We start from the raw sequence: 27578 nt of genomic DNA on the forward strand, positions 1-27578 counted from the left end.
CCTGTTTACGATATGTGCAAAATTTGAATTTTCTTACATTTTAAAACCTCTAAAATGCACAAGACAGTTTTTAGGAAACATAGATACCTTCAGTTGCTTGTAAACATTCTGAAAGGGTGAATTGCACTCCATGTGTGTCATTTCAATGGTTGGCACTTTCATTAATTCAAATACACTCCAAAATGTTAAAAGGGACTGAATTTTTCTATTGTACTTGTCATTCTCTGATCCCTCATAGGCTAGCTCCTTACCATTCCCCATCCGCAAATTTAGAGATGCAATAGTCCCCACGGCGTGGCAAGTAGGAACCCTCAACAGGGGGATGAGCAGCAATCTCACTTCTCATGGTTTCCATCAGTTTCTCCAGCTGGGTGCCTATGAAAGATACAAGGCCAAAAGGATAATAGTGTCAGCATTGTCACACTGCTATCTTAATTAGTACCCTGTCGACACACATGGCAAGGAGAGGATAACGAATGCAGATAACCTTCAAAAAAGACTTCACACTATTTGAGTTCCTTATACAGGTGTACCATATGTTCCTATTCATTATTACACAAAATACACATAAGGATGTAATCCATTTTTATAACTACATATTTAAAGCTTGTTTGACACCTGGGAAATGACACTTATGTATAATTACAGACTGTAATTTGAGTGCCCTGTATGTTTTTTATTAGTTTATGGTGCCAGGCTTGGAGAATACATTCCCTAGATATATCAATGTAAACAAACGCAAGGTGGTTTGCTTTTTGTAAATAATATGTTTTTCTGTTTGTACAGGTCACAGTGTGGTCTGTATTATAAACCTTTCCTGTCAATCAAGGTGGTTTACATTTTGAACATTAATATGTTATTATCTGTTTGAAAAACGCCACAACATAGACCGTAATATTTGGCAGACAAAAAAAAAAAAATTTTATCTATTGATATATATTTATATATAATTATATTATATATATATATATGATTATATAGAAGCGTATAATATAATATATATATATACTATATATAATATATATAAGGTAAAGCCCAAATTGGCCATTTTTATGTACACTAGCTGGTTTGCAATTGAACGCCAAATAGGAATAAGCATTCCATGTTAGCTGTGGACATTATCATATGTAAAAAGAGAACACTATTAAAAATGTATATGATGTGAACAAGGTAAGCCAAAGGCATTTTATTTAAGTTGCTACCTTAATTAGCATTATGTCAATGCTAAATAAAATGTTCTTTGGAAAGGCCTGTAGGGAAACTAAATCTGGAACACTTTTTGGGACAACTGTAGGATACAGAATAACAAAGATTAAATATTAAGAGGCAAGTACCCACAGGACTGTTGGAGTGATTTAAGCCTTATGTTTTTATATTTCAAAAGATCACATGCTCAGATCATGAAGGCAGACAACTGTTATTAACACACTTGGGAGACAGTGGTTACCTTAAGTTTAACGCCATCATATAATAGTTCACAGTATTTTTACTTACACTAGACATCACAATCTGAAAGACAATTTGATTAGACCATCACTGTTAACTTGATATTGATCTTAAAAAAAATAAATACATAAAGTTTTGAGATGGCTACGCATGAGGAGTGCTCTGTACTGATCTACTTTTACTCCTCAGAGATCTTATTAAATAATGAAAGTGGTAAATGAGTCCTCGGAATGCTCTGATTTTACGAGCTGAATGGAAGCACTTCATTTAACCCAATTAATATCCAAACTCCTCATTATACACTACGAAACACAGAGATTTCCAACTTTCTGCATTTCACCTATTTCTAGAAAAAAAAACACACACATTTAAAATAGTTAAAGTTCCCAAGCAGATTAGAAATGCAGGACAATTATTTAAAATTGGGGTAACTAGAGAACTGTCTTAAAAATCAAATTGAAATATTTAAATAAAGGTTTAAGGTAGTTACTAACCTTAAAACATGAGTTTATATCTAGAGAGCCGATACAAATATGATAAAACCTTGTTATATTAAATTACCACAAGTTATATAGATCACATATGGGGACACAGAGGATACACTGAAATCTCTCATCTCTGCCCTTACACAGCCAAATGCCAGTGTCTAAAACCTTGCTCATAATCATTAGTACATTTACAAGCTCCACATAGACATTTGTCAAATATTATAAATGAAAAATACTCAAGTGGATCCTCTTATCAATCCTAAAGTGAAGACACAAACCCAATTTGTGGTCTGGGCAGTTGTTCTGGTACTTTCCCAACTGGCCTGTGTTTTTAATTATTATTACTTAGTTATTAGCGGCTGTTGAAAATTAAATGTATAACATACAGAAAAAAAGACTACAGCATATACAGGATCAAAATATTAGAGGAAGACTAATTCCCCCAAAAGGGTTCAGGCTCTAGTTTTAACGTCTGGGCCTGGAGGTTGCATAATGCATTCAGGTGTGCATGCATGATTATATTGTCAACTAAACATCCCCTCACAAAAAAAGAGAGCAACTTCAAAAAACCTCAGCTGGAGCCAACGCAGACAGCTTGATGGTTAAACTTCCAGGTAAATAAGATGAAATCAAAACTACTTTAAAATGCAGTTAAGATTAAAAAGGTAATGTGGGGAACAATTACTTCCTTTATTGTGATTTAGAAAGACAAAATGTCGGTCCGCATGCAAACCAAGAAGCAGGTCCCAAAAAGAGTCACCCATTGTTAAACCACAGACAAGCTGCAGTCTGGGAAAGTAACTAGCTCTATTGTAATACTTAAGAATAAGGTTATAAAAAAAATAAATAAATCATATAATCGCAATTGATTTGTTCTTACAGTATAGCCACTGCAAAAAACCCTTTCAAAGTCAATCTGCTACTATCCAGTGCAATGCACTTGTATCACCTTTAAAGCCTCCACTCTGCACATTAATCCCCCATTAAAGAGAGCTGCAGCTGACATTTGGTGCAATTTGAAAAAAGAAACTCCATTACTCATTGGAACAAATTTTCTTTCCAGATTAAAATAAAACAGAGTCAATATTTTATATTACGACTGGCTAACCCGGTCCCCTCTTACTGAAACCAATCAGGCATGTGAACGCTGATCTATCCACATGCTTTTTACTACAGCAAGGTTTCTGCAGCCCTCTTGAAAGAATCCCAAATGTATAATTTATACCGTAAATAATGATTGATTTAGATTTGCATGATCTGATTTTCAGACATGTCATAACAGCAGAGCAAATTAGTATTCCAAATAGGAGTTAAAACAAGATCTTTTTTAAGACTTTGCTGTTTTCTGTGTTCCCAGATCACCTAAAATAACTCTGTGCTTTCTCAACCATAAACAACTATTAATTTAATTTTGATTGTCAGGGTATAAATACTTTTGAATTAGCATTTTGTAGTTTTGCAAAACAATTGCTAAAATAAATAATTGTAGACATCTATTTTTTGTAACTGTTCCCTCATCCACAAAAGCAAAACTTTTGCTACAAAAGATTTTCCCTATAATTATTTGTTTTCGAGAAACTATACATTTTCTTGGGGTATGTAAACTTGTCTACAACTGTATATATTTTCACTATCAAAAACTAAACATATAAACAGCATTTAAAAATTACAGGTCACATAAATTGTAGTTAGAAGGTAAATCTTAATCCCCCAAAAAATAGTCACTGCTACTTTCCAGTTGTACTTTGACAAAATACCACCAATGCACAGCCCAAAAAATTTTCAGGTATAAATTGTTCATAATGAACTACACTATGAAGGCTTGAATATTAATTTTGAATATTATTATGTATATTTTAAGGCTGAATGTTTGCTTGTTCAGTAAAATGTTTATCAGGCTTAAGAAGTCAGCATTTTTGGCATAAAAATTCCCCTGCAAGTCAAATACTGAGGTACTGTACCAGCCTGTTTAATGGTTGATGGGCATTTTTTCCAACTTCTGTCTAAAAGAATACTATCATGGTCATTACACAATGCTGTAACTCCCCTGCACATTGGATTTATTTGCTTGTTTCTCCCTCTAGACAGGAGCTATCAGTAGGGGTATCTCTAATAGAGGCACTAATGGGATGCCCATTATAGAAATACAGCCTCCTAATTCCAAGCATAGGGCAGTCAAATCAGTGGAGCTAAATATTTATAAATCTGCTACAGTCATCCAGGCTAGGATTTATTTATTTATTTTTAAATTCGATATTAAGCATTGACCTCTACAGTCGACTCCCGTTAATCTGCGTTTCAATAATCCGTGCGGTTTAATACAGTACATTATCAAAATGTATTGATGCAAAAATCACGTGATCTATGCGAAAGCAGGTATTCATGTGCTTTATTAGTGAGAACATCAGCGTATCTGCAGAAGTGCAAGGTCATAATTTAATTCAATTAACAGTACAGTATAGTGCAAACCAACGGACAGTACTGTATTGTAGTTACTGAAACCACTGACAAACGAGCAGAAAGCAGACTTGACTCTTAGCTTGGCAGTCTGAATATGAAGAGCAGTTACAACAATTAAAGACTTAATTGTGACTTTTTTTAAACCAGCTCTCTGCCAATGAACAATGCTGACTATGTACAGCATATATTTTGACCACTGTTGGGACTTTATATATAATTTCTATTATTGTATTGCATTTTTCAAGTTTTCAATTAATAGCGCAGGGATGTCGCAAACAGTAAACTCAATTTTAGTCAATCCGCGTTTTCCTCTAAATTGGGCTCAAATTGGCCCCAAACTGCATGGATTAGCTGGGGTCTACTGTATCTTCAGCCCTACAACTGTCAGGAACTAGTTACCAATTACAGTTAACAATGAAACATTCTGACAGTGCTAGATTCAGGTGAGTGTGCAGTCCTACAAACAACACTCAGATTCACTTCTGCCAAAACCTTTTAGACTACAAAGGTTTTTACACTTGTTTTTGTTGTAGGCTTCCTCAAAGATTAATTTTAACAGAACAAATAATACTGATGTTAAAACAGAAACACAAATAAATAAACCACTTTACATGTACAATACCTAAAAGCTACTTGACATGTTGATACACAGTCTATTACAGCTGTTTAACCTCTCTGCTTTGTTTGATTCACCTCATGGTCTTTTGGTAGCTGCCATCGGCCATGTTTGATTTGTATTTCTATGTGTCTCTCTCACACACCCACATTCCAAGATTGCCTGCATATGAAGGTTCTTTTTTTTTTTTTTTTTTTGGGTAAACAAAAACTTTATTTCTATTTCAAAAGGACATCATGTAAGCAATTCATTTTATGACATTCTAAGCTTTAATAAAAAAGGTTAATTTGCATGTAGAAACTAACATCCCATTACAGCAATGCCTGTATTTTACTCTATATTCTGAAAATAAAAAGGAACTGTTTTATATCATAATTTTCCCATTATGCTAGTGCAATAGCGACAAGGTTTATTATATGGACATATACCTTATTGCTTCAAATATTGCTTGACAGTTTTTAAACCAAATTTTTCTTCTCAAAAATGGCCTGCATCTTAAATCCGAGTACAGTACAGTGATGCATGTATTCAAAAAATCGGCAACAAGGGCTCCCTAAAGCACTAGATGTGCCCTATTAGCCTGGAGGTTGCCGGTACGCCGTCCCCTGACAGGAGCTCCCAGGGGACGGCGCACAGTTGGTCAAGCGGGAAGGGGGGGCTTAAGTTGGCCAAGGTGTCCTCGGTTCACCGCACACCAGTGAAACCCCTGTAGTCTGGCCGGGCGCCTGCGGGCTTGCCTGCAAGCTGCCCAGAACTGCGTTGATCCCTGAAGCCAACATTACGCTTCAGCCATCAACACCAGACAGAAGGATAACTACATCATCAGATGGAAAGAAACGCAAATGGATGGAGATGCAGATGGATCACATTAGTTTACTGTAAAGCTACGTCTTAGGTTGGTGCTTATCTTGGCAAGAGCAGAGTTCAAATCAGCATGAAGTTTTAATATCTACTCTATGTAATGGAAATCATTATTACTGCGCTCAATTATAACTATTTACTGTATCCTGTACTTGATTTTACTCTTAAAAGGTAACCGTATTCACTTTTTTTTTTAATTACTATTACTTGAAATCGTTCTTATCCATTTATTTTATTTACTACTTACTCTCAATGGAACTTACTTATAGTAAATATGTGCTTATAAGAGTAACTGCTCTTAGTCGAAATTGCTCTCAAATGTAATTTACTGTAATTATTTTCATCTATTTGAATTTGCGCGTATGTATTAATGACTATTGTACTTCATAACTGCTCTTATCTGTAATGTGACATTTTGTAATGTGATCTGTAGCAACTGTAAGTCACCCTGGATAAGGGCGTCTGCTAATAAAAATAATGTTGTATCCCAACGGCGTGATGCTTCACATCGCCGTCGTGTCTTTGTAACAGTCATATGATTGAATCCAGGTGTAATTCCCTACCTCCCACTTTGTTCTGGCTTTTTTGGTTTTTAGTAATCGGTTCGTCAACACTACCAGCCATCATGACACTTCGCCAGTAATACCGCACAGCAGCACACGTATACGCATGCCAGGGCCCTGGACGCACGCACCAAAAAACAGATGACTGCAGGTTAACATGATTGGATAGTCACATAGATGCAAACAACTCACTCAAACAACATGCCCTAAACTAGCAGAGTATGCTGTTGCACCGCGAAACAGTCCAGCAGCTACATATAAAAAAAAAATATGAAAATCAATTTAATATTTTACGCCTGTGTTTTTAATGTTTACTTAAAATTGGGACACAGGACAAAGTCCCTAATATTAGGACAATCCTGATTTTAATTGGGACATCTTGTCACCCTACATTAGATTCTGTATGCAGAGTTTCCACAACACTGGAAATATGAAGTTGTCAGCTTTAATGGTTCATGACATATTAGCTGCAGTGGCAGCAGGCTGACAAACTCGTACGAACTCCCCTTACAGGGATGCTAAACTATTATAAAACTGTGCAGTGCTTCAATAATATACTCTCTTTAATGTAAGAGATCATCCTTTTTTCTTGCCAATATCTGTCAAAACTAGCCAATAATAATAATTCTGATCGATTTCCACATCTGTATAACTTGGGAAAGCTTTGCCTTACATTTCTAATCAATTTAGTGGATGCAGAACTTAATGTATGGTCTTCACACCACAGAGACAGAGAATGTCACACTGCAGCTGCAGGGGGATGCTGCATGCTTGCCTTTAACAAATGACAGCACTCTGTTTTAGTAAGGAAGCAAGTACCACTATTTTTAGGCTTTATAGTGCTTTGAAACAATGTCTACTACAGCTTATTTAATGTTTAAACAGGCCTGTGAAATGTCAGCAAAATCTTAATTTTATTCCATAACCTACCTGGGAATAACACGTAAATTTATTGCGATTTAAGTAAACCCCTAGTTAGAATAAAAAGCTAGTAATTCCCCTCCAGATTACACAGTGGCTTCTCTTTGTTGCCAGCAGGTCATCACACAGTCCTCTTTCCCTACTGGGATCTGACGGTTAGCCACTTCAACCTCATTAAAAAGACCAATTCTTCATATCTGTCACTGCTATAACCATTAGATGATCATTTCAAATTGTATGACAATATATTCACTGGAGGATGACTACATCCCTGCTTTAGAAACATTAACTTAAAAGCTACTTTCTTAAATGAAACTAAACACCTTAATACCTTTTTCAACGATCAACATTCAATCCAAACTGTATGCAATGTTATTTGCAGTCATTGTTGATAGGTCCTAAATCACCCTTTCTGTGTACATTCCGACACACACTTCCAGTCAAAAGTCAAAAGTACACCTGCTTGAAACCAGGTTTTTCATGATTGTCTATGCTTTAAACTGTATAAACTTGTCTATAAACACTTAATATTTCATTATATGATACATGTACTTATATAAGCTGATAATCATAAGCGAATTGCATTCAAAAATTAAATTTTTAAATGAAAATGTAAATCTTGTCAATTTCAATGAAATGGTCACCCAAAGCAAGGGGATTTCAGTCTGAAGCCCAAATCAATTTATACTTTGGGTAAATCTTAAACATATTTTCTGCATTGTCATGACTACAAATTAAAAGCATGCAAGTTTAAAAAATAAAATAAAAATATGCCCACACCCACACACAAGTAGCAATGTTTAGATTTTCACATTAAGTAGAGATTGGACTGGCATAAAAAAATATAATGCAGGTGTAATCACCTGATGCCAGTTCCACAAGGATATAATTGAAGGACAATCCAGTGTAGAAGGCAAGCTGTGATTGTCTATTTTTAATTTACCAGGCATAGTATAATGTTAATTGTACCAGTAGTTTTCAAAAGGGTAAATAGTATTTACTACTATTAGTTTAAGCATACCCAGTGAGTTTCATTTCAAGTGGATTGTGTTCTACTTGACATTCCCAAACCCCCACTCTATATATTTATATCTATATCTACCTACACTTAATAAAGATGTTCAGTTTTGTTAAACATGTATTTTTATTTTTAAAAAATTGTTTTATTTGATATTACGTTAGATTATGTAAAAAGTTAAGGTAATTGCACGCAAATTAAGAAGAAATCTGATCCTACGTTAGCACACCACTTGGGGAATTTAAGTACCTCATTTCTACAAAGAGACTACTACATAAGTAGTTAAAAAAAAAAAAGAGCGCTTTCCTTCATCATTATCTAAGTGCAGTCATGCAGCAAAACCAGCATGCACAATGGAAGGGAACAAAACAAGAACTACATTTCAGTAATACAGATCCAGCTGGTGAAGATCTGATCAAGAGAAAATGCTTTCAGAAAGAAAAAGTAGTCAGAGAACCAAGCTCTTCCTGAGCAACAAGGGACCATTTTATAATTGGGATAAGTTAAGCTTTTTCTATATAATTATTTAAATATGTTCAACACTGAACATTACAGACAATGCCTCATAGAGAAACACCTCAAAACCAACTTCAAGTAATGGCAGCTTTCATTACAATACACTTAAGGCTAGTATTAAGCTCTATTAAAAAGAAAGAGGGTTTCATGATATTCATGACACTACGAGCACTTCACAGCTCAGATGCTGGGTTATTCATTTGGGCAAAGTACATCACTACACATTATTGAACCATCCACTTTAAATAGGAAAAAAATAAAATACTTTTAGATTTTCAGTCTATCCACACTTACTGTCAAATAAGGCAACACTGAAATTAAAGAATATTAGGAGATGTGTAGGTTTAGGTTTGACAATGAAACTACTTATTTATTTATTTATTCATTCATTCAATAATCACTATTAAAAACTATTTTTCAAGCTATATTCTTTGGATGAAATTGGAACACTTTCTGCTACAGTGGCTAAATGTTACAGGTGCTTCAGCATTATGGTTCCACAGGCTTATTAACCAATTTAAAATCAGTATGTTAAATTATGGTAGTTGTTTTTAAAAGAAGTGATAAGGAATAGGCTAGTCTGATGTAACAAAATCTCCTTTTCAGTACACTTTGACAATGCGGTGTCAAAAGTGATATCACTGGCTTGGCTGAACATTGAACCAGTATACACAGTCTTATTCAAATGTCCATACTCCCAGTGTATTTATCACAACAAAATTACTTTGGGTACTGGATTCTAATCAATATAGACAGACGGCTATGCAAATCTGTACGATACGATTTGTATTAAATGTTTTGAATACCAGAATTGCAAAATCCTTTTTTTTTTTTTAAATTATTATTAGTATACCAATACTAAAAAAATATTGACATCCTATAGGGCGTGTGGTATTTTTCCCTGATGGATCAGACTATGTAGTCAATGCTAACATTATGAAATACAAATGCTACAACATGATACATATGTTCTGATCTCCAAAGAGAAATCATGGGAGCAGTGTGAAGGGGATCCTGGGTCACTGTCATTTAGGAGACAAAAGGTCACAAATTGAGAAATCTCTTGACAGAAATGGAATAGTCTGAGGCAATGGAAATCATTACATAATCTGGCTCTATAGGCTATAATCTCAGCCTTCAAAACCTGTAAACAAAGCTTTCATTTAATTGGCCTCAAATGCCAAAATATGAAGATTTAAAAAATAAATTAAAAAAAAAAAATCTGTTAAAATAAAAACCGCCCAAGGAGAATATATTGATTATTCTGATTCAAGCAGAATTTCTCTGTTTAATAACAAATATTCTTTATTTGTTATTAAATCTTGTTCTAATTTTAAATTCCCTTCTAATCACATGGTTTTTCAGTATGAAGCTTTTATCCCTTACTTTGATGAAAATGGAAACATAAACCTTCTTTTGATAATTAAACTACTGTACTAGCCATGTGGGGGATCAAAGGAGGAGTCCCTGCATGCAGTGCAGGTCTTCAGATTGCTCTATACTGCAGCTACACTTTCCCGTGAATTACAGGAAGAGACTACCTGGCACGTGTGGGTTGTAAGAGGGTAATGGGCTCCAGTTGTTTGAATTTCAAACCCCCAAAAAAATGGGAACTCACCTGTCTCAACATCCTGCACGTAGAAGTGGAGCTCATCTGTAATTTCTGTCACAAACACAGGCTTGTAGCTGGCAATTCGCTCCTTCTCCTCCGTCACATGGACTACCTCCTCAGTGGGCTGTTCCTCATAATTGGACCAGATCTGTCATGTAATTATACAACAAAGAAAACACCATTAAAGGACCGTGGTGGGTGTTAACTGAAGCTTTTCCAAACTACCATGTTAGCCCAGATAAACCAAACCACAGTTTAACAACAAGTATAGATAAGTAGGAATTGTGTACAACATTGTAAATAATTTATGTCCAGGTCATTTAGAGTGTCATTTTGAATAACCTACTTTGAATAAAGACTTGATTAATATAATACTAATGGCTGGGTAGTCAATGGACAGTGTACTGTCTCGCTTGAATACGCTCCTGCTAGGAGTACTGTACATGTAATTCCTTTAGAATACTTGATTTAGAGTTTATGTTGGGTGTTAAGTCTGATGTGATTCATTTCCGGACATTACCCAAGATAAACCTGCCATGATTTTGGCTAACAGCAAAATTAAATCTATACATCAAACATTCCATTATTACGCCATTCCAAAGCCAAAAAACCATGAACCTGTTACATTGCATTTTTAATTTGAGGCGAATTACTGGTTGTATTTGAGTCATTACATATTCATTAAAGTTGGGCGTTCCTTTGTGGATGTTTTCTGTGCTCAGTTTAATATTTAAATGGCTGTAGAGTTCTTTTGGCAGAATGTTCCGATTGAAGTTCAACTTACATGACTTGTGTATTTCATGCTAAAATATGTAAAGGTTCATTAAGGATGTGGCATCTCATTCCCAACCCTTCAGACTATCGTACATATCAAAACCATAGAAAGCTTAATTCCCACCAGCAGCTTACTGACTCCAAGCACGGTACTCAAGGCTGCCCAGTATTACTGCACACCCCTTTAGGGATTCTAACAGGATAGCATCTTCATTTTCTGAAATAAATGTAGTAGCTAGTAGCATTTCTGTGACTAAACTCTGTATTACTATTGTGGGTTTTATACCATATTACTTGTACATTTCCATAGTATATGATATTGGGGTGGGTAGTAATTTTTATTTATTTTTTTTGCTGTCCAGCCAGTCCTTGACAGCCCACCAAAAATTTCAGGTAAGCCCGCTTCATTAAAGTATTTTAGGATGTGCCTTTTATACATGTATACTTTAAACTGTAATCATTACATATATGACAAATACTCATTTACATATAAACACCCTGTCCAATATAAATTGATACAGTCAAGCACATTATTTAAACCAGAAGTATGGACAACAATATTTTGTATTGTTTGTTTATTACAGGTGGCTATATAAAATAAACTAAAATCAAGAGACTTACCCAAGTAACATACACCAAGTTGTCCACCATTAATGACCAAAAATCAACCAACACCCCCACCCATTTAGTCTATATTTAAATTATATACATATTCTGTATACGTTCGTCATATACCCCTTTCCAACTTTAGATAAAAACAGCAAAAGCAAAACGGTATCACCCACACAGTATATATTTCATTTGTCTGCATACCTAGCAGAATTTAAAAAAAAAAAAAAAATCAGGACATCTGTTAACACGAGAAATTCATAAAACAATCTAAAACATTATGTGCAGTAAATATTATGTAGGCTATAGTATGAAGTAATTTACATGCTACTGCATCCAGTTAATAGAATAAGTTTCCTGGGATCTGCTAAATTCAAAAGGAAGATGTCATTTTCAGTCAACAGCAGCCATTTTCATTTTTTTTTTTTTTTTTTTTTTTGTTCGTCTGCAACAGCTTGATTTTGTTTGACGGACAGCCTCCATTGATATAGCTCCTGGGACAGACCCCATCTGTTATAGCAGTGAAGTGGTCAAAATAGAAAATTATACTGCAACTGTGCCATGCAGATCACAGTGCCTAAACACTGTGGTTTCTGTGTGCTTCTTACCAAGAAGTTAATATTTTGCTGTTACAGTGGTTCAGTGAAAAAAATAAACACACATACACACACATATATGTCAGATTCAAATATACCTACAGTATTTGGTATTTAATCAAACTACTTTCATACTATTCTGCAGACTGAAAAATAGCAATACGTCAGATGACATGAAAGACAAACACCCAAGGCATATAATCTTCTGTGAACTACCACTCTGATTTATTACACTTGAATGCAGGTATGTTGCTACTAAGCAAAACTAAATAAAAAATACTGACTTTTTTTTTATAAGGTTTGAGTGCCTGATCAGCTCCAAAAACTGCTTGAATTCATTACACACACACACACCACACCACATACAACTTCAAAAGGAAAAACAAAAAAAACAAGATCAATTACAAATAAAATATGGCAGCTGTTGGTACACTACTGTTAATTTAAAATTAGAATTTCATATTCTGCACAAAAATGTAGGTCCATTAGGTTCCAACATAGTTTTATTACATAGTAATTACATACAAAGTGTGACACTAAAGTGTAATACACAAATGTTCTGCCATCCAACTAATTCAGTTCTGTTTTATGTATACCAACTTGTCTAATTTTGGTAGTATTTTGGAAGTTAGAGAATGTTACGTTCAAGCCCTGACCTTCATTTGAAAGACTGCTGCTCTACATTCATAAAATCTCCAGAGTTACAACGTCACCAACACACAATGCCCCTGCGCAAAAGATGTCAGACACACTCCTAAACATTGATTAAACGTGACAGCGTGTCATTTCCAATACAAACCCCAGGAAGCTTAACAAGTAGAGACCGCTGTCGGCACCCAGAACACAATACCAGTTTTCAGTGGAGTTAGGGAATGGGAAAACATGTATAAATAAATAAAATACAAATAATTATAATAAAGACAGAAAAAAATAAAAATCACCTTTCTGGAGCAGACAGCTTGTTAATTTGAATCAAATACTTTTTTTGGCTCCGAGAAAGTACTGTAATATGCAATTATACCTTAGAGCAAGTACACCTATGATGTTTATCAATGGAAACATTTGCGGTATGACTTTTAGATTGCTGGTGGAACACCACGTTCTGAGGCTTCTGATTTAAATTATATCTGTCAAACCTGCTTAATAACACTCCTGTTGATGTTTGCTTATTATCACAATATTACAACATCCTGGTCAGAACATACAATGGGAGTCAACTGGGACAAGCTCCTGATAATATAACTTATCATATTTGACTGAGTGTCACACAACTGACTGCTATCCCACCTAATATCACTTTTGGGAAACAAAAGCATAATAAAAGTTTGCATGCAAGACATCTGCTGAACAGTATTGACATCATATAAAGTATGATAGCACAACAGATAGAAATGTCTAAAGCTTTGATTTAACTGTTACACTGTGCAGTACATCAACTAAGCACTACAAGTAACATTTTGAATCATAGTTCAGACAGACAAAGTTACCAACAAAAGCCATGTATCAGTATGAAGTGGGAACTTTAAATGCAATGAAACGATAGTGATTAGATAGACAACTCCACAAACCCTAATTACATGACTCTGTCAAATGCCCACACAGAATTACTATCAATGATTTTAGTTAGGGTTGTGTTGGAATTCTCAGTCCCAGAGAAGAAAGCAAACTGTATTAATGAATTAGCCTGTGGTCCGCGAGTGAATTCCAGGTGGTCTACAATTCTACTAACTGCCACAATTCTACTAAAGATATGAACGTAGTCTGCATTTTTCCCCTTTGTCCATATTCTTTTATTACAGGTGTGTTTATAAATTAATATAGGCAATATTACAGCTCTCTTTAATGCAATACCAAGCCTTCAAAGCCACCATTAAAAAACAACTTTCTAATGCAAAACAAATACTAAATAACTTGCACTTTATGAAGGTACATGTGTCTTTTCAATTACTCTTTTTTTTAAAGCTAGCATTATTTTAAAAAAATATAAATAAAAAATTCTACCTCTAGTATTCATGTAAATGCACTGCTTTCTAATCTGTGCTCATTCTACTGCTTTTGTTCAATGAACTTCAGGAAAAAAAAAACAATCGCTTTCGCTCTGCATAAACGTAGCACACTGCATTTAACATTCCTAACTCCATTTGAAAAACAATTGCAATTCCATTTTCAACAATATGTGTTGCTATTATTTCAATATGTTTTTGGAGAAGTTAGCTGCATATAGTAATAGAAGTTCATGCGAAACAAAAAGGCTGCATTTGTAGCGTGACTTACGAACTGTACCATAGTGTGAACGATCAATTTCAGCTGTGTTTATTCAGCCAGGTTTAATATCTCACAAGACTATATGCCAAGACTATGACACTTGATGCTGTCATATTTAATTAATAAATATCATATGGGAGATACTGAATTTAAAAGAAGGACTATGAAAAAGACCTAGGAGTTTTTGTTGACTCAGAAATGTCTTTATCTAGACAATGTGGGGAAGCTATAAAAACGGCTAACAAGATGCTCGGATACATTGTGAAAAGTGCTGAATTTAAATAAAGGGAAGTAATGTTAAAACTGTACAATGCATTAGTAAGACCTCATCTTGAATATTGTGTTCAGTTCTGGTCACCTCGCTACAAAAAGGATATTGCTGCTCTAGAAAGACTGCAAAGAAGAGCGACCAGAATTATTCCGGGTTAAAAAGCGTGAATTGAATCTATTCAGTCTTGAACAAAGACGACTACCTGGCGACCTAATTCACGAATTCAAAATTCTAAAAGGTATTGACAATGTTGACCCAAGGGACTTTTTCGACCTGAAAAAAGAAACAAGGACCAGGGGTTACAAAAGGAGATTAGACAAAGGGGCATTCAGAACAGAAAATAGGAGGCACTTTTTTACACAGAGAATCATGAGGGTCTGGAATCAACTCCCCAGAGTAGTTGCTGGGACTTTTTTTCTGTATATCACACTTTTTTTTTTTAAATGAAAGTGTGCGTGGTTATAGCCATTCTCTTTACTTTGTCTGCCTGCCATAACAGCAGTAATTTCATTGCCCACTACTCATACCATTTGTGGAATACATGCATTTGCTATATGGACAAAAACAAAGTATTTGCCATCAAGGGTAGAATATTTGAACTCCATATCTCCCCATCTCTCACTAGCTCTAATCTAAATTTGGCTGCAACAATAAGATGAAAAAAAAAACTTTCCAAAAGAGCTTTCTACTGAGACAAGAGATCATACAGTGTTTAAAATTATTCTACTAACCAACAGACCAAGAGAATAATTTTGTAAGATGCAGGCACATGCACACACATGATAAATATTATACCTGCAGAGGTCTGAGTGTTTGGATGGGGAGCCAATACACATGAGCCTTTAGAAAAAGAAAGGGTGGCACACTCTAGACACAGCCTCAGATTAAACTTGCTCCAACAGTGGCTGCAATAACTTGTGGGGAGCACAACCGGCTGTTTCCACCAAGAGTGTGCCTGTAAACAGTGACTTGACTCTGTCACAAGCTTGTTGCGGTTCAACAGTGGTTGGCGAACCACACGGCTGAACCAGAGCTGTAGAGGGTGTATATGTAAAAGACCCATGGGGAGGATATTCGATGCCTCTGGAAAACAACTCTACAGAGGAAGTTACTCTCTCCACTACTATGTAAATTGCCTGCTTTTGCAGCAAAGCTGCTACCTCCTCAGCCACCTGGGCGATGGCTTGCGGACCACGACAGTTGTTATTGCCATGCCCTGGAAAGGAGGGGACACGTTGGAATTTGAAAGAATAACCAATTTGCACCGTGTTGAGAGCCCAGGGGTCTATGATGCATAGGTTTCAGTAGTCCAGGTGGCTCCTGGAGAAAGAGCTCTGGGATTGTGGCAGCAATTTCCTAGGGCTGTTCCTTTCCCTGTGGCGCAGCCTGTGCTTGTTGTCTAAGCACAGGGCACTTAAAAGCATGATTGCCACCGCAAAAGAGGTAGCAGGCTGCCTCGGGGCGGGTCCATCCGAAGACGCTGCAGCCTGCGGAACTTGTCTGTTATGCGGCTGTAGTCTAAAGTTGCACTGTGCTTTGTAAGGCGGTGCACCAACTCCCTGGTGGATTCCCTTACACGCTGCAAATGCTGTAGCATTTTGGGACTGCAGCATCCAGCAAAGTAGCCTTATCTCCATCCAGAACTCATGCCTGGGAGAGCCAAAGCTGTCTGCGTGCAGCCACCAACACTGCCAGGTTCCTGTCTATAGCTTGTCCACCAAGCTTGGAAAGCCTGAGCAGGTTCCTTGAGTTCAAGTGCAACTCTTCAAACTGGAGAGACGAGGGCTTGCATGGGTCAGCAACGGACCCGATAAGGTGAGCCCGGAAAGCTACAACGATGCTGTTGTAGCTTCCCAGAATAACAGAGAAAGCATTAGCTGTATATGCTTTCTTGAGAATAACCTCAGTCACTCTGCCTTGTTTGGTTGGACATGCTCTGTCCTTGGAAAGCAAGGACAAGTTAGCAGGCTGAACAAGTGCAGCAATGGGGGCCTCTACAGGTGAGAAGTAGGTAAGACCCAGCTCGTCAGCACCAGAAACCCTGTACAGTGCATCCATTGAACAGGAAACCGCCACAGCAGTGACAGGATGTTCCTAGGTGGACTATAACTCGTAAAGCAAGTCCGGGTGGGACGGAGGGGCAACAGTGGTAACTGTCAGCTGCTTATCATAAATAGAGCGCCTTTCAGATGTGCTGCAGGCCAGGGCACCTGCAGCACTGCAGTTGCCTGCTGCATTACAGGCATAAGCTCAGACGAAAGCGAGAGCTGTGCCACTGACATGTCAGACTCTGCATTATCTGATGGGAGGACCAGCTGATCATCCAGCAAGGGTGCAAACTGAGCCGTCGGTGACACTACTGGCATTGACGGTGGAGCTGAACACTCTCTCAGCAGTTCCGCAAGGATTGGTTGCTGACTCGAAACTGCTTCCCAGATCTTGTCAAATCTGCCCCCTGCCTGCCAAACGTGATCGGTGGACTTTCTTCCTCCTCTGCTTCAGAAGGAGGGAGGGAGGGGTAGATGAGGGGTAACTGTAGGAAGATGGTGAGGAATGAGGTGTAGCGTTAGACATAGGGCTCTTCCTAGCTCGACTCCTACCCTCTCTGTGGACAGGATCACAAGAAGGGGGGCCAGCTTCACTGGTCGAGCGCAGTGATGCCGAGCGCTGCGCAGGTGTGAGGGATCATTCCCTAGAGCGACGTGCTATTCGGTTCTCGAGCATGTTTTTTGAATGATGCACAGATATCACACAAAGTGATGTCTGTCAAAGCCTTCTGCGCATGTTCAGGTCCGAGTCACACATGCACTCCATGTGCCCATCCTGAGCAATCTTTTTTGGTACTGTATTTTAGTACCTGCACTACGCACTCGTTACTGACACTGTGCAGATATGGCACTTGGTACCGACACTCCGCGCCAACTTGATGCACTTGGTACCGAAGCAGTAACCTCAAACTCGCAAGCGAGATCGGGGGTGATAAATCAGTTACTGCCAAGTGGCAAATTAGCAGGGATGCCCACATGCAAGTCAGCCACTGGCTAAACTGTGTAGTCCGTGCTAACTCCAAACCAGCAGCAGCCAGCACTGAATCAGTAACCTCGGTCCCTAAGGATCGGAGGAAATGAGTCAGTTACTGAATCAACAGGGATGCCAACCTGCGAGTCAGCCACTGGCTAATTCTAAATTATCGCATGACAATAGAAAAAGCGTACTTCAAAAAGCCTTTGTAATAGTACTGCAGAAACAGTACTAAAACAGCAACAAGCTGTAGGAACACCTACAATAACCGCTTGGAATTTTTCAATACTTACCTCTAAGAATGAAAAACAGAAACATATACATACCGGTGGATATGAAAGCAAAACCACACGGTCCACAAAATATTCTTATACTGTATTACTTCAATTTGGCGCCGCAGCGTTTATTTTAAATTGATCAAATAATACAACAATTTTCAAATAGTTTATTACATTATTTATGACATTTTAGAAGTATCGGTTACTTATTTTCTGTAATTCGGTAGCCTACCTCTATGTAGCAGAGTGTGTGGCTAACCTAGGTTGACTACAGCACATTTATCGTGACAGTTACTGAGAGCCTATTAGGCAGTTGGAAGGTCAAAGGAGTACTGTACCAGAGAATCAGATGTGCATATTGGTTGTTAAGGGGCAGGCAATGCTGGTGTGGCAGTTAGATCCAAGAGTGTGACAAATATGTTTTTCTGCACCAAAAATTACATCCAGAATAGTTTGATTTCTGTAAAAACTACAATATATCTTAATTGGTTATTTTTTTCTCACTGTAACTTGCTTGTCTGTAATTTTTCTGAAGAGAAACCGAAACTAAATCTTCTCATAGATAGTAAGAGTGTTGTTTTTATTTGTACGGGAATTACAATTGAACTAAAAACAAAACCACCTAAAAGAACTTCTGATGGACTGCTGTTCTGTATGTAGTTTATCTTGCATTCTTTCAGAACTGTACTACCATAAAATTAAATGTGCTTACTATGTGTGTGCACATTAGTTTGTAATTTACATGCTAGATTGAGGCTCCCATCATTTTGGGGGCATTACAGCTACATAGTCAATTCTGTAATGGTGAATATTCCCTACTTGAAATGGAACTGTCAAGGAAATTCATTTTAATATAACCATTTCTCAGACATTTAATTCTGTTGTCTGCATGACATGCTGTGGGGATTGGGTTGTTAACACAGATTCCAGAACATTCTTAACCAGATCCACTTCAAAGCTGATTAGATAAGGCACAGGCCACAAACTGTGTTAACTCTTTGAAGCTCACCTTTCAAAATGCTATCTGATTGTCCTAAGGTGTCATAAAACTTACCAAAGCAAGCTATAGTGACGATGCTGTTGTACCATTATTGTGTTAAAAGTTAGTTAAAATGCTTTTTAATTACAAAACTTGTAGACACAAGTTTAATACTTATTTTAAGTAAGTTTCCCAATAAACCTGAAGGGTTTATTGTGTTTTAAATGATTATAAAACTAATAACTATATTTAAATATTATCCTTTGATTGTATTGTGTTGTGTTTTATATGCTTGTAATCATAATTTTGCATAGAGAATGAAACTGAAATTGGTACAAAGAATGTAACTAAAGTTATATTGAATAGGAGGTTTAAATGATAAATGTAAAATCCTTTAATAACGAAATAGGCGGATACATTCCATATCTAACGCACCCTTTTTTGTGACATGCAACTGTCTATCAAATACTGTGAACCAATGGAAGGACCAACAAGGATTTGTTTACAGTACAACGGAACACCTAAACATTGTGTTATTTAAACTCAAAAGAAGGATTTTCGTTTTCTGGGCTCTCTCTGGAATCACTCTTGCTTGTTGGACTCACTTTCTTGAAAACATCATCTCTTTCAACTCAAACTCTGAAGTTTTTCAACAAAGACGCAATGATGTAATCTTTAAAGCTGTCCCGGAGAAGATAGGCTACCTCCAGAACGACAAAAGTTTTTGCCTATAGACTTCACGGAGATACTGCACTATGCTGTGCTGCTGCACAACTAACTTCCACAGAGAGGACGGCCGTGTTAAGAAGACTTTGTTTTAAATATTGCACCAGCAGAATAAGTATCAAAGATATATTGTGTGTTTACAAGTAAATGAACTGAAGCGATGCTTTTGATATCTTTACAATACATAATGTGCATCTATTCAACTAGATGCTGAACATTGTACATGCATACTTAGCCAAGTGGAAGCTGGCACGTGTATATGTAATGCGTGACTCAACCAAACAATGCATGATGAACTATTAAGACTGCTTCACTAATGCATAACTATGACCAGAGAGCACATCAAGAATTAATTATGAACTTAACAATGAATTACTTTTCCTTCAATGTTTTATTTTGTTTCTTCTTTACACATGTTTTTAACTATGAAGCCTAACCTTTATTCTTCTTCCTTTGGTCAATGAACAGGCAATTTACAGTATGTAGCTGTAAAAAACAAAAATTAGCGTTCAGTGTAAATATACTGCCTTGCTACATTAAGAAAATAATTTGTTTAATCTCCTGTTAAAATTAAGACCATGTACTTTTGTATCTCTGTTTTGAATATTATTTAAAACCTTACACTCATTATCCTTTATTTGAAAAGCAAAGAAGCTAATAAAGTGATTAAGCTGGCTATATTAAATGCAGGATGATTTGAATGACATAGTAAGCATGTAAAAAATCCACTGCAATGGCCATATGATTAATTTTTAAAGTGAATTCGTCCAGTTTTAAAGAAGTCTAAAATCAGAGAATCAAACAGTTCTCATACAGCTGTAACTGCAATGTCTTCTTCGTTTTTTTTTAATCCTTAACTCTTGAGGAACAAGTCTGTGTAGTGACACATGGCACCAGCTGCAACTATAATTACACAACCAGAATTAATTTCTCTTCATACACAATACTGCCCATCTAAAAAAAAAAAAAAAAAAAAAAAAAAAAAAAAAAAGAGCAAGACAGGTCAATCACTCGATGGTACTCACAGCTTGCTGTTATGCACATTAGTGTAAATTGTGTTACTTTAGTGTATTACTTTGAATTAATACCACCCTCAAATTAACGCCTCACTCAGATATCAACTTTTTAATAAATGCTGCCCTCGAATAAACGCCGCTCTCAATAAAGAAACGTACAGGTATACAAATATTGTGCATGTTCTAATGAGGTTCGCATTATAACAAGGACAATTTGAATATGGTTGAATGTAAATGAGTGCAAAGGTATAGTCAGCAGTGAATCTTTTAGTGATGTGGGCAACATTTTATAGTTCATTAGCAATTCTTAAAGATGTTTTTGAGGAAGGTTTGTCCTGTGCAGAAAAAAGGCAGGGAGTTCCTCAGAGAATACAATCTACATTGTGAAATGCCATCAGAGTGTTCCTAATCAAATGAAGTGCTATAGGACTCCAATATTGATCAGAAGCTGTAAAATAGACGATTAACCAGTCACATTTCCTGGTGTAACCTGACATCTTGGTGAACCAAAGATGTATTATCTTGGAGAAATTATTGATAAATCAATATATCAATTTCTAGCCATTTGCTCTTACAGCACTCCTGCCTTTTGAAAAAAGGTATCCTACAATTGCCTCACATTTATATCTGAATTACCATAGCACTTGGCCATATTCCCAAATAACCTTAACACTGAAGCTTGGAGAGGCAAAGAGAAAAATTGCAGCATTTTTAAATTGGGATAAATTTGAGGGGAAAACCTTCAAAACGATAGGTTTACGTTTTCAAGTCCTCGCTATAGTACTGTAGAATTCCATGTTAATAAATAACCTCATCAGACCCTACTGACCCTTATAGCAAAACCACAATAATTTGGGGATAAAACTAGCTTGTCAGGACAACCTGATAGACACATTTGTCTGCCAATTTTTATTTTTTATTTTTTTATAGGATTACAAAAATAACTTGCCAAAGGGCACCATTTAAGAGCTAAGCCATTGACTTGTAAGCACTGTAGAGTATATTCTACAAAAAGGAATTATATACTATTGACAGATTTTGGAAGACAGATTTGTGCTACATGTCTGCCTATTGGAGTCGTCAATTAAATCCAGGATAAGTGGAAGGATAAAGAACAAAATAATAATAATAATAATAATAATAATAATAATAATAATAATAATAATAATAATAATAATAATAATAATAATAAAATTACAAGCAGATGGTGTGGAAAAAAATGTTTTTTTTTTTTTTTTAAACTGGAAAAGACTGAATATAACACTGCAGAAGGAGGGAAACAAGCATGCAATCCCCCCTGCCTGCATTAATTCAAATCCCTTGAAATGAGAGGATACAAATCCTAAGAGCTGGCAGCAGTCATTTGTGTTCTCGTTACAGCACATGTACTGAAGCATGCATTAATTAGCAGTAATGCAATTCACAATGCCACATCTCATTACCATCTCTGTTGCTATCACCCCCAAAAAGAGCACCAGTGCAGTAGTGGAATTATATATAAACATACAATACCTGCAGAATAAGGGGAATTGTAAACACCACCTTAAGGGGTTCAAGGTAGATTATAATGGAAACCCAGAGATGATGCAGTTCTAAATGCCGTGTGGAGGGTGGCCCCAGGCAAATTACTGAGTCCTTGAGCAATACAACAATTCAACAATTTTGTTGAAGCCACTGAAAATTAGAACTCCGTACAAGAGAAAATATTGATGTGGAAAATACTAAAGACAGAGAACAAAACCTTAGAAAGCAGATGCAGCATTGACAGTACCTTTACTTTCTACTTTCATCAGAGGACAAATCAAATAGCCCATTTTCTAATCCACTGTAAATCTTAAAAAAAAAAAAAAAAATTATATATATGTTTTTTAATTAGAAGACGCCCTTCAAAAGAAAAAGTCATCAGCAAGCTTAAAACCAAAGCAACATTTCCTTAAATACTATTTAAATGCACCATTTAGTTCCCATTAGGACTACAGAATGACAGTGCAGTATAACAGAATGGGGTTCTCTACGGTCACATAGTCACACCAGTAAATCTGCTGTTTTATTTCACCACCCTGCCAATATACTTCAGCCCAACTCTCCAGAGAGCATCCACTCCTTGGAACTCGGAGACACAGGTGTCACAGTCTCAGTTTATTTTATCTTCTAGCTAGTTAGCTAGTGAAAGTAAGAATGCAACACAAAATAAACAAAGTTACTTGCTAACATTAAACAGTGTAACACTAGAATTGGTAGTGTCTGGACATTATCCTTGCGTACAGTAGTAACATCCATGTGATCCTTGCGACATGTGGCCTGGCATCGTCCTGCTGGGATATAGTATTCTATGTCTGCTGCAGGAAGGGCACTGCTACTGTCACTAGGGCATTAATGTGCTGTCATGTTGCCTTCAAAAGGGGTATTTGGATACTACACATGATGCCGGTCGTTGGTCCAGAACATCACTGCAATTTACTATATTAAATAAAAATAAAATTTAAAAAGTCCAAACTACTGAATATTTATCTATATATATATATACGCATTCAAAGCTCACAGCATTAAACTGATGGCACAGCAATCCAAATCTCATCAAATCGCATGGATGATTGAGTGCAATGTGATTTATGTAGCAAAACAAAAGACACATTTTCACAAAAAGCACTACAATTTATATTGTGAAATAATAAAATACTTAAGGAACATTACCTAGATTTTACACTTACAACCCTCCTGGAACAACAAACTGTCTAAAAAGACCAGACTATGACAGGTTTATTATCTTTATACCACCTCTATGTCATTATTATCCAATAACATGGGATACAGCACTGATACTGGAAGCCCTCTATCAGAACACATCACATCATTTGTTAGACTGTCCTATTCATTCAACAAAATTTGCCCAACAGCTTAAAATCAACACATTCAACCCCCTCACCCTACCCCCCACCCCACAAAAAAACAAAAACAAAAAACAACCTTGCCTTGATCTTTCTTAAATGATTTATCAAAAGCATTTGGTAAAATGTTTTTGCTGCTTTGTACTGCTTCAACAGTAACAATCTCATCTGCTTCACAGGCAAAGGCAAAACCACCACAAGGAATCTTTATTGATAGTATCCACACACCTCTCCTGCAGCCACAGCAATTTCCATGGAATGTGCTCTTTTGTCTGAACGCTGTTGTACGACTTAAAACAACTCTCTGCAACTGTATTCGTAATGGACATTGTGACAATATGAATACAAACATCCTTCTCCTTTAAATTGTTGAGGCTTGCCAAACTGTGCAGAGATAAGCAATTATTTTGTTCTGAACAAATGTCTACAGTACAACCTCAGCTCCCTAAGTAAATTTTAATGAGTCCAGTATATTACTTTTAAACTCTGTGTAATGAAAACCTGACACTGCAACTTGTGTGTTTGTATACACACTGCCGAGGGGGCAATATTTAAAAAAAAAAAAACACCACTCGTTGAAAACGAGGGCTGATACTTCAAAAGAAAAGCTAGGCTCTCAGCTTTTACTGTAGATCCCAATGGGTTAATTATGCTTTCAACCCCACAGCTGGAAGATTTACAAAACTGCTAGCAGACTGAGTGGGTCACCCCCCACCTTATCAGGTAATGCTGATTCGATATATCCCTTCTCGGCCTTAAACTCAATGGCTTAAGATTAAGGTTTTTAACAAGGCTTGCTTTTATTTGGGGTGGGGGGTGTCATTTATACAGCTGGCTGAAAGAAACAAAAAAAAAAGGGGGATTTGCTTAGATGGTACACATGGGAACGGGCAGGCTTCCATGAAGTGCCGAGTACCGCTTGGGTTAATGCAGGTCAGCCTAAAACGAAAAAGAACAAATGAACCACCACCTTACCTTTTCTTTCTTCAGCCTGGCAGCCTCTTCGGCAGACAGCAGGGTTTTGTAGTAGGAGCTCCTCTCAGCAGTAAAGTGCACTTTGGAAAGGGCATGCTCCACCAGGGCCACAGACAGATTCAGCCCATCAATGTGAAGCCAGCCAATGAAGTTGCCAGCCTTGTCCATGCTTTCCACCTCCACTTCAACCTAGACAAAAACAGATACTTTATTTAACAGATTTTTTAGGGAAAAGTACATTTTAACCTATTGTTCAAAATCTAAAGAGAACAGTTACAAAACAACATAGAATACACTAGCTATCTGAACAGAATGAACTACAATAAATGCACATTACCACAAGGTATATTGCAAGATGCTCAACTATCAAATTGGACAGTTACTTGTAGATAAAATTGCCAGCTAAGGTTTTTAGGTTTAAAATAACCCATGCAATTAGGTAGACACATTGCCAACAGTATTTTTTGCAGAAATACTTCTCAACACCGATGCAGTTATGGCCTATATGTACTTTGGTTCCTTAGTTTGTCTCTAAATTAAAATGGCTTTATTGTAGTACTTCTTTAAATCTGTCTAACTTTTAAATTTAAATATAGCATTAACAGGCTTTTCAGTTTTTCATATTTTAATTCTATTGGGTGTGATTCTTTTTTTCTTTAACTGATAGACTTTGTAAAAGAGTTCACTTAAGTCATGTGCCCTTTGGGTTGGACATTTGGAATATGAATCTTGAAATTGGTGACAGGGACACTGCTGACTGACTGCAGACCTTTACAAAAGATCCAAAAAAAAAAAAAAAAAAAAAAAGACATGGCTTCGTCCAATAAGGATACATCAAACAGATGTATACCAGGATTGGAGAAAAACAGTTTCTTGCTTCTCCAGAAGAAAAAAAAAATATGTAGGGTTGCTCGTTTATGGAGTACTATGGCCAAGCAGTATAAGGAAGAAATGGACAATAGCACCATTATTGCAATGGAATAAAAAGGTAGTTTTAAGCCTGTTAAATATTGAAAAAAGCTACTTGGCATTCTAGACAGCATTCTGCACAGAGGCATTCGTTTTGGATTTATTTTGATTATTTTAATATCCTGTCTGAAAGCAATGTGTCTCTAACTTGTCACAACTTTTTATATTTATTCAACAGTTATTAACAAGGCATTAACAAAGATTAGAATAAAATGAGAAAAAAAGGTTGAGATGAAATGCAATTATTATTATTTTTTTTTTTTAAACTGTGTCTCTGATGAGCCTCTTTGATTTCTCTCTAAGCCATAAGGGGAGTTTACTCAGTGTATTAGGTGACACATGCCAGTCCTTGTGCTGGTCCCCGAGCACTCTTAAATCAATAAGCACCTACTTAAAATAAATCACTCTAAAAGGCTCAGCTCAAGACCAGTTAACTGGCACAAAATTATATTAGCCACGTTACCACAGACTGGGACGTGAGGAGTCTGGAGCAGGGACAAGAACGCTGAGGGAAGTGCAGTGACAGTTAAAAGGAACAATGCAGCTCTGCAAGGACATCACATGGACACGGCCTTACAATCTAGGAGCATGATTCAAAAGTACTACAAGCATAACCAATTGTTTCATTAACCAAGAGAGAAATCAGATTCACGTCTTATTCCAACTATTAGATTCATAGCCTCACTTAACAACATTGCTGGGAGCTTGGAGGCTCTAGTCTAGAGTTTGTCAATTCTGTCCTGGGAGGATCATTCTACTCCAAATATAATGGACCACATGTGAGCATGTGAATTTTAATTTACAGTGGTGGTGGGGATGTATGTTACTGATATACTGGTTTTACTTTAGAATGACTCTGCTGCAAGGATGGAAATACAACATACTGCATAGCAGTTTCACCCACCCCAGGTTTTAATACAAACTTGAGCAGCCACAGTGTATAGTTAACAATCTCAGATGTGTCTTGTTAATCTCTTAGTAAAACCAGGAAACTAGTATGCAACTGGAAAGAAAAGGGTATTCACCACTAATCCTATTTAATAATTTCCATTATAAATACTAATGACAAATATACTGTAGCAGTAGAACAAGAACGATCCAACTATATGTAATCCTCTAAGAAAGCCTTCTTTTAACAAATACTCTTTAAATATCCTCCTATGATCTTTCCTGTGTTTTACTATGGACTTCTGGCAGACTGCATTGCTCTCAGTTACACAAGTAAAGCCCAAAGCTACTGCTGGCTTTTATTGCAAGGAGTAGAATGAACCTATAATGAATTAAATTAAATCTGCTGACATCAGAACTGTTAAAATACCCAGCTCACTTCTGGGCTTTGCAACACAGAAACTGCTAACACTAACCAATTATGTTCCCATTACAAGATTTTGTTTCATAAACAGAAATTACAGCAAATATTGATATATATTTTTTTAAATGGTGAGGGGCTAGGCAGGTATGTAGGAACTCTGAAAAAATAAAAATACCTACTAAATGTTTTTAAATAAAATCCTAGCTACCATGTGGTAATATCACATGGTCTATGATATGAGCAGAGAGTGTGATCTCATTTCAGAAATAATTTCCCACTCTCTAAAGAAGCAAATTTAAAAACAAACAAAAACCACTACATACCGGTATTAAGCTTATGTTAAACTGAAATAGCAGTTATAAAATCAGGCTAGCTGGTGACTGTTAGATAGCCTAGCC

At 36.5% G+C, this 27578-nt stretch overlaps 1 protein-coding gene across 1 annotated transcript in view; it reads right to left on the reverse strand.

Annotated features, from left to right (window-relative positions):
• Positions 1–27578, reverse strand: part of LOC121318188 (staphylococcal nuclease domain-containing protein 1) — a 188219-nt gene that overhangs the window by 20851 nt on the left and 139790 nt on the right. The window contains exons 17-19 of the mRNA XM_041254602.1: positions 24900–25088; positions 10508–10649; positions 252–375 (exon numbers count right to left, since the gene is read on the reverse strand). Coding sequence (XP_041110536.1) covers positions 252–375; positions 10508–10649; positions 24900–25088 — 455 coding nt within the window. The remainder of the gene's footprint in view (positions 1–251; positions 376–10507; positions 10650–24899; positions 25089–27578) is intronic.

This window comes from Polyodon spathula, chromosome 7, assembly GCF_017654505.1.
Source record: "Polyodon spathula isolate WHYD16114869_AA chromosome 7, ASM1765450v1, whole genome shotgun sequence".
Lineage (NCBI taxonomy): Eukaryota > Metazoa > Chordata > Actinopteri > Acipenseriformes > Polyodontidae > Polyodon > Polyodon spathula.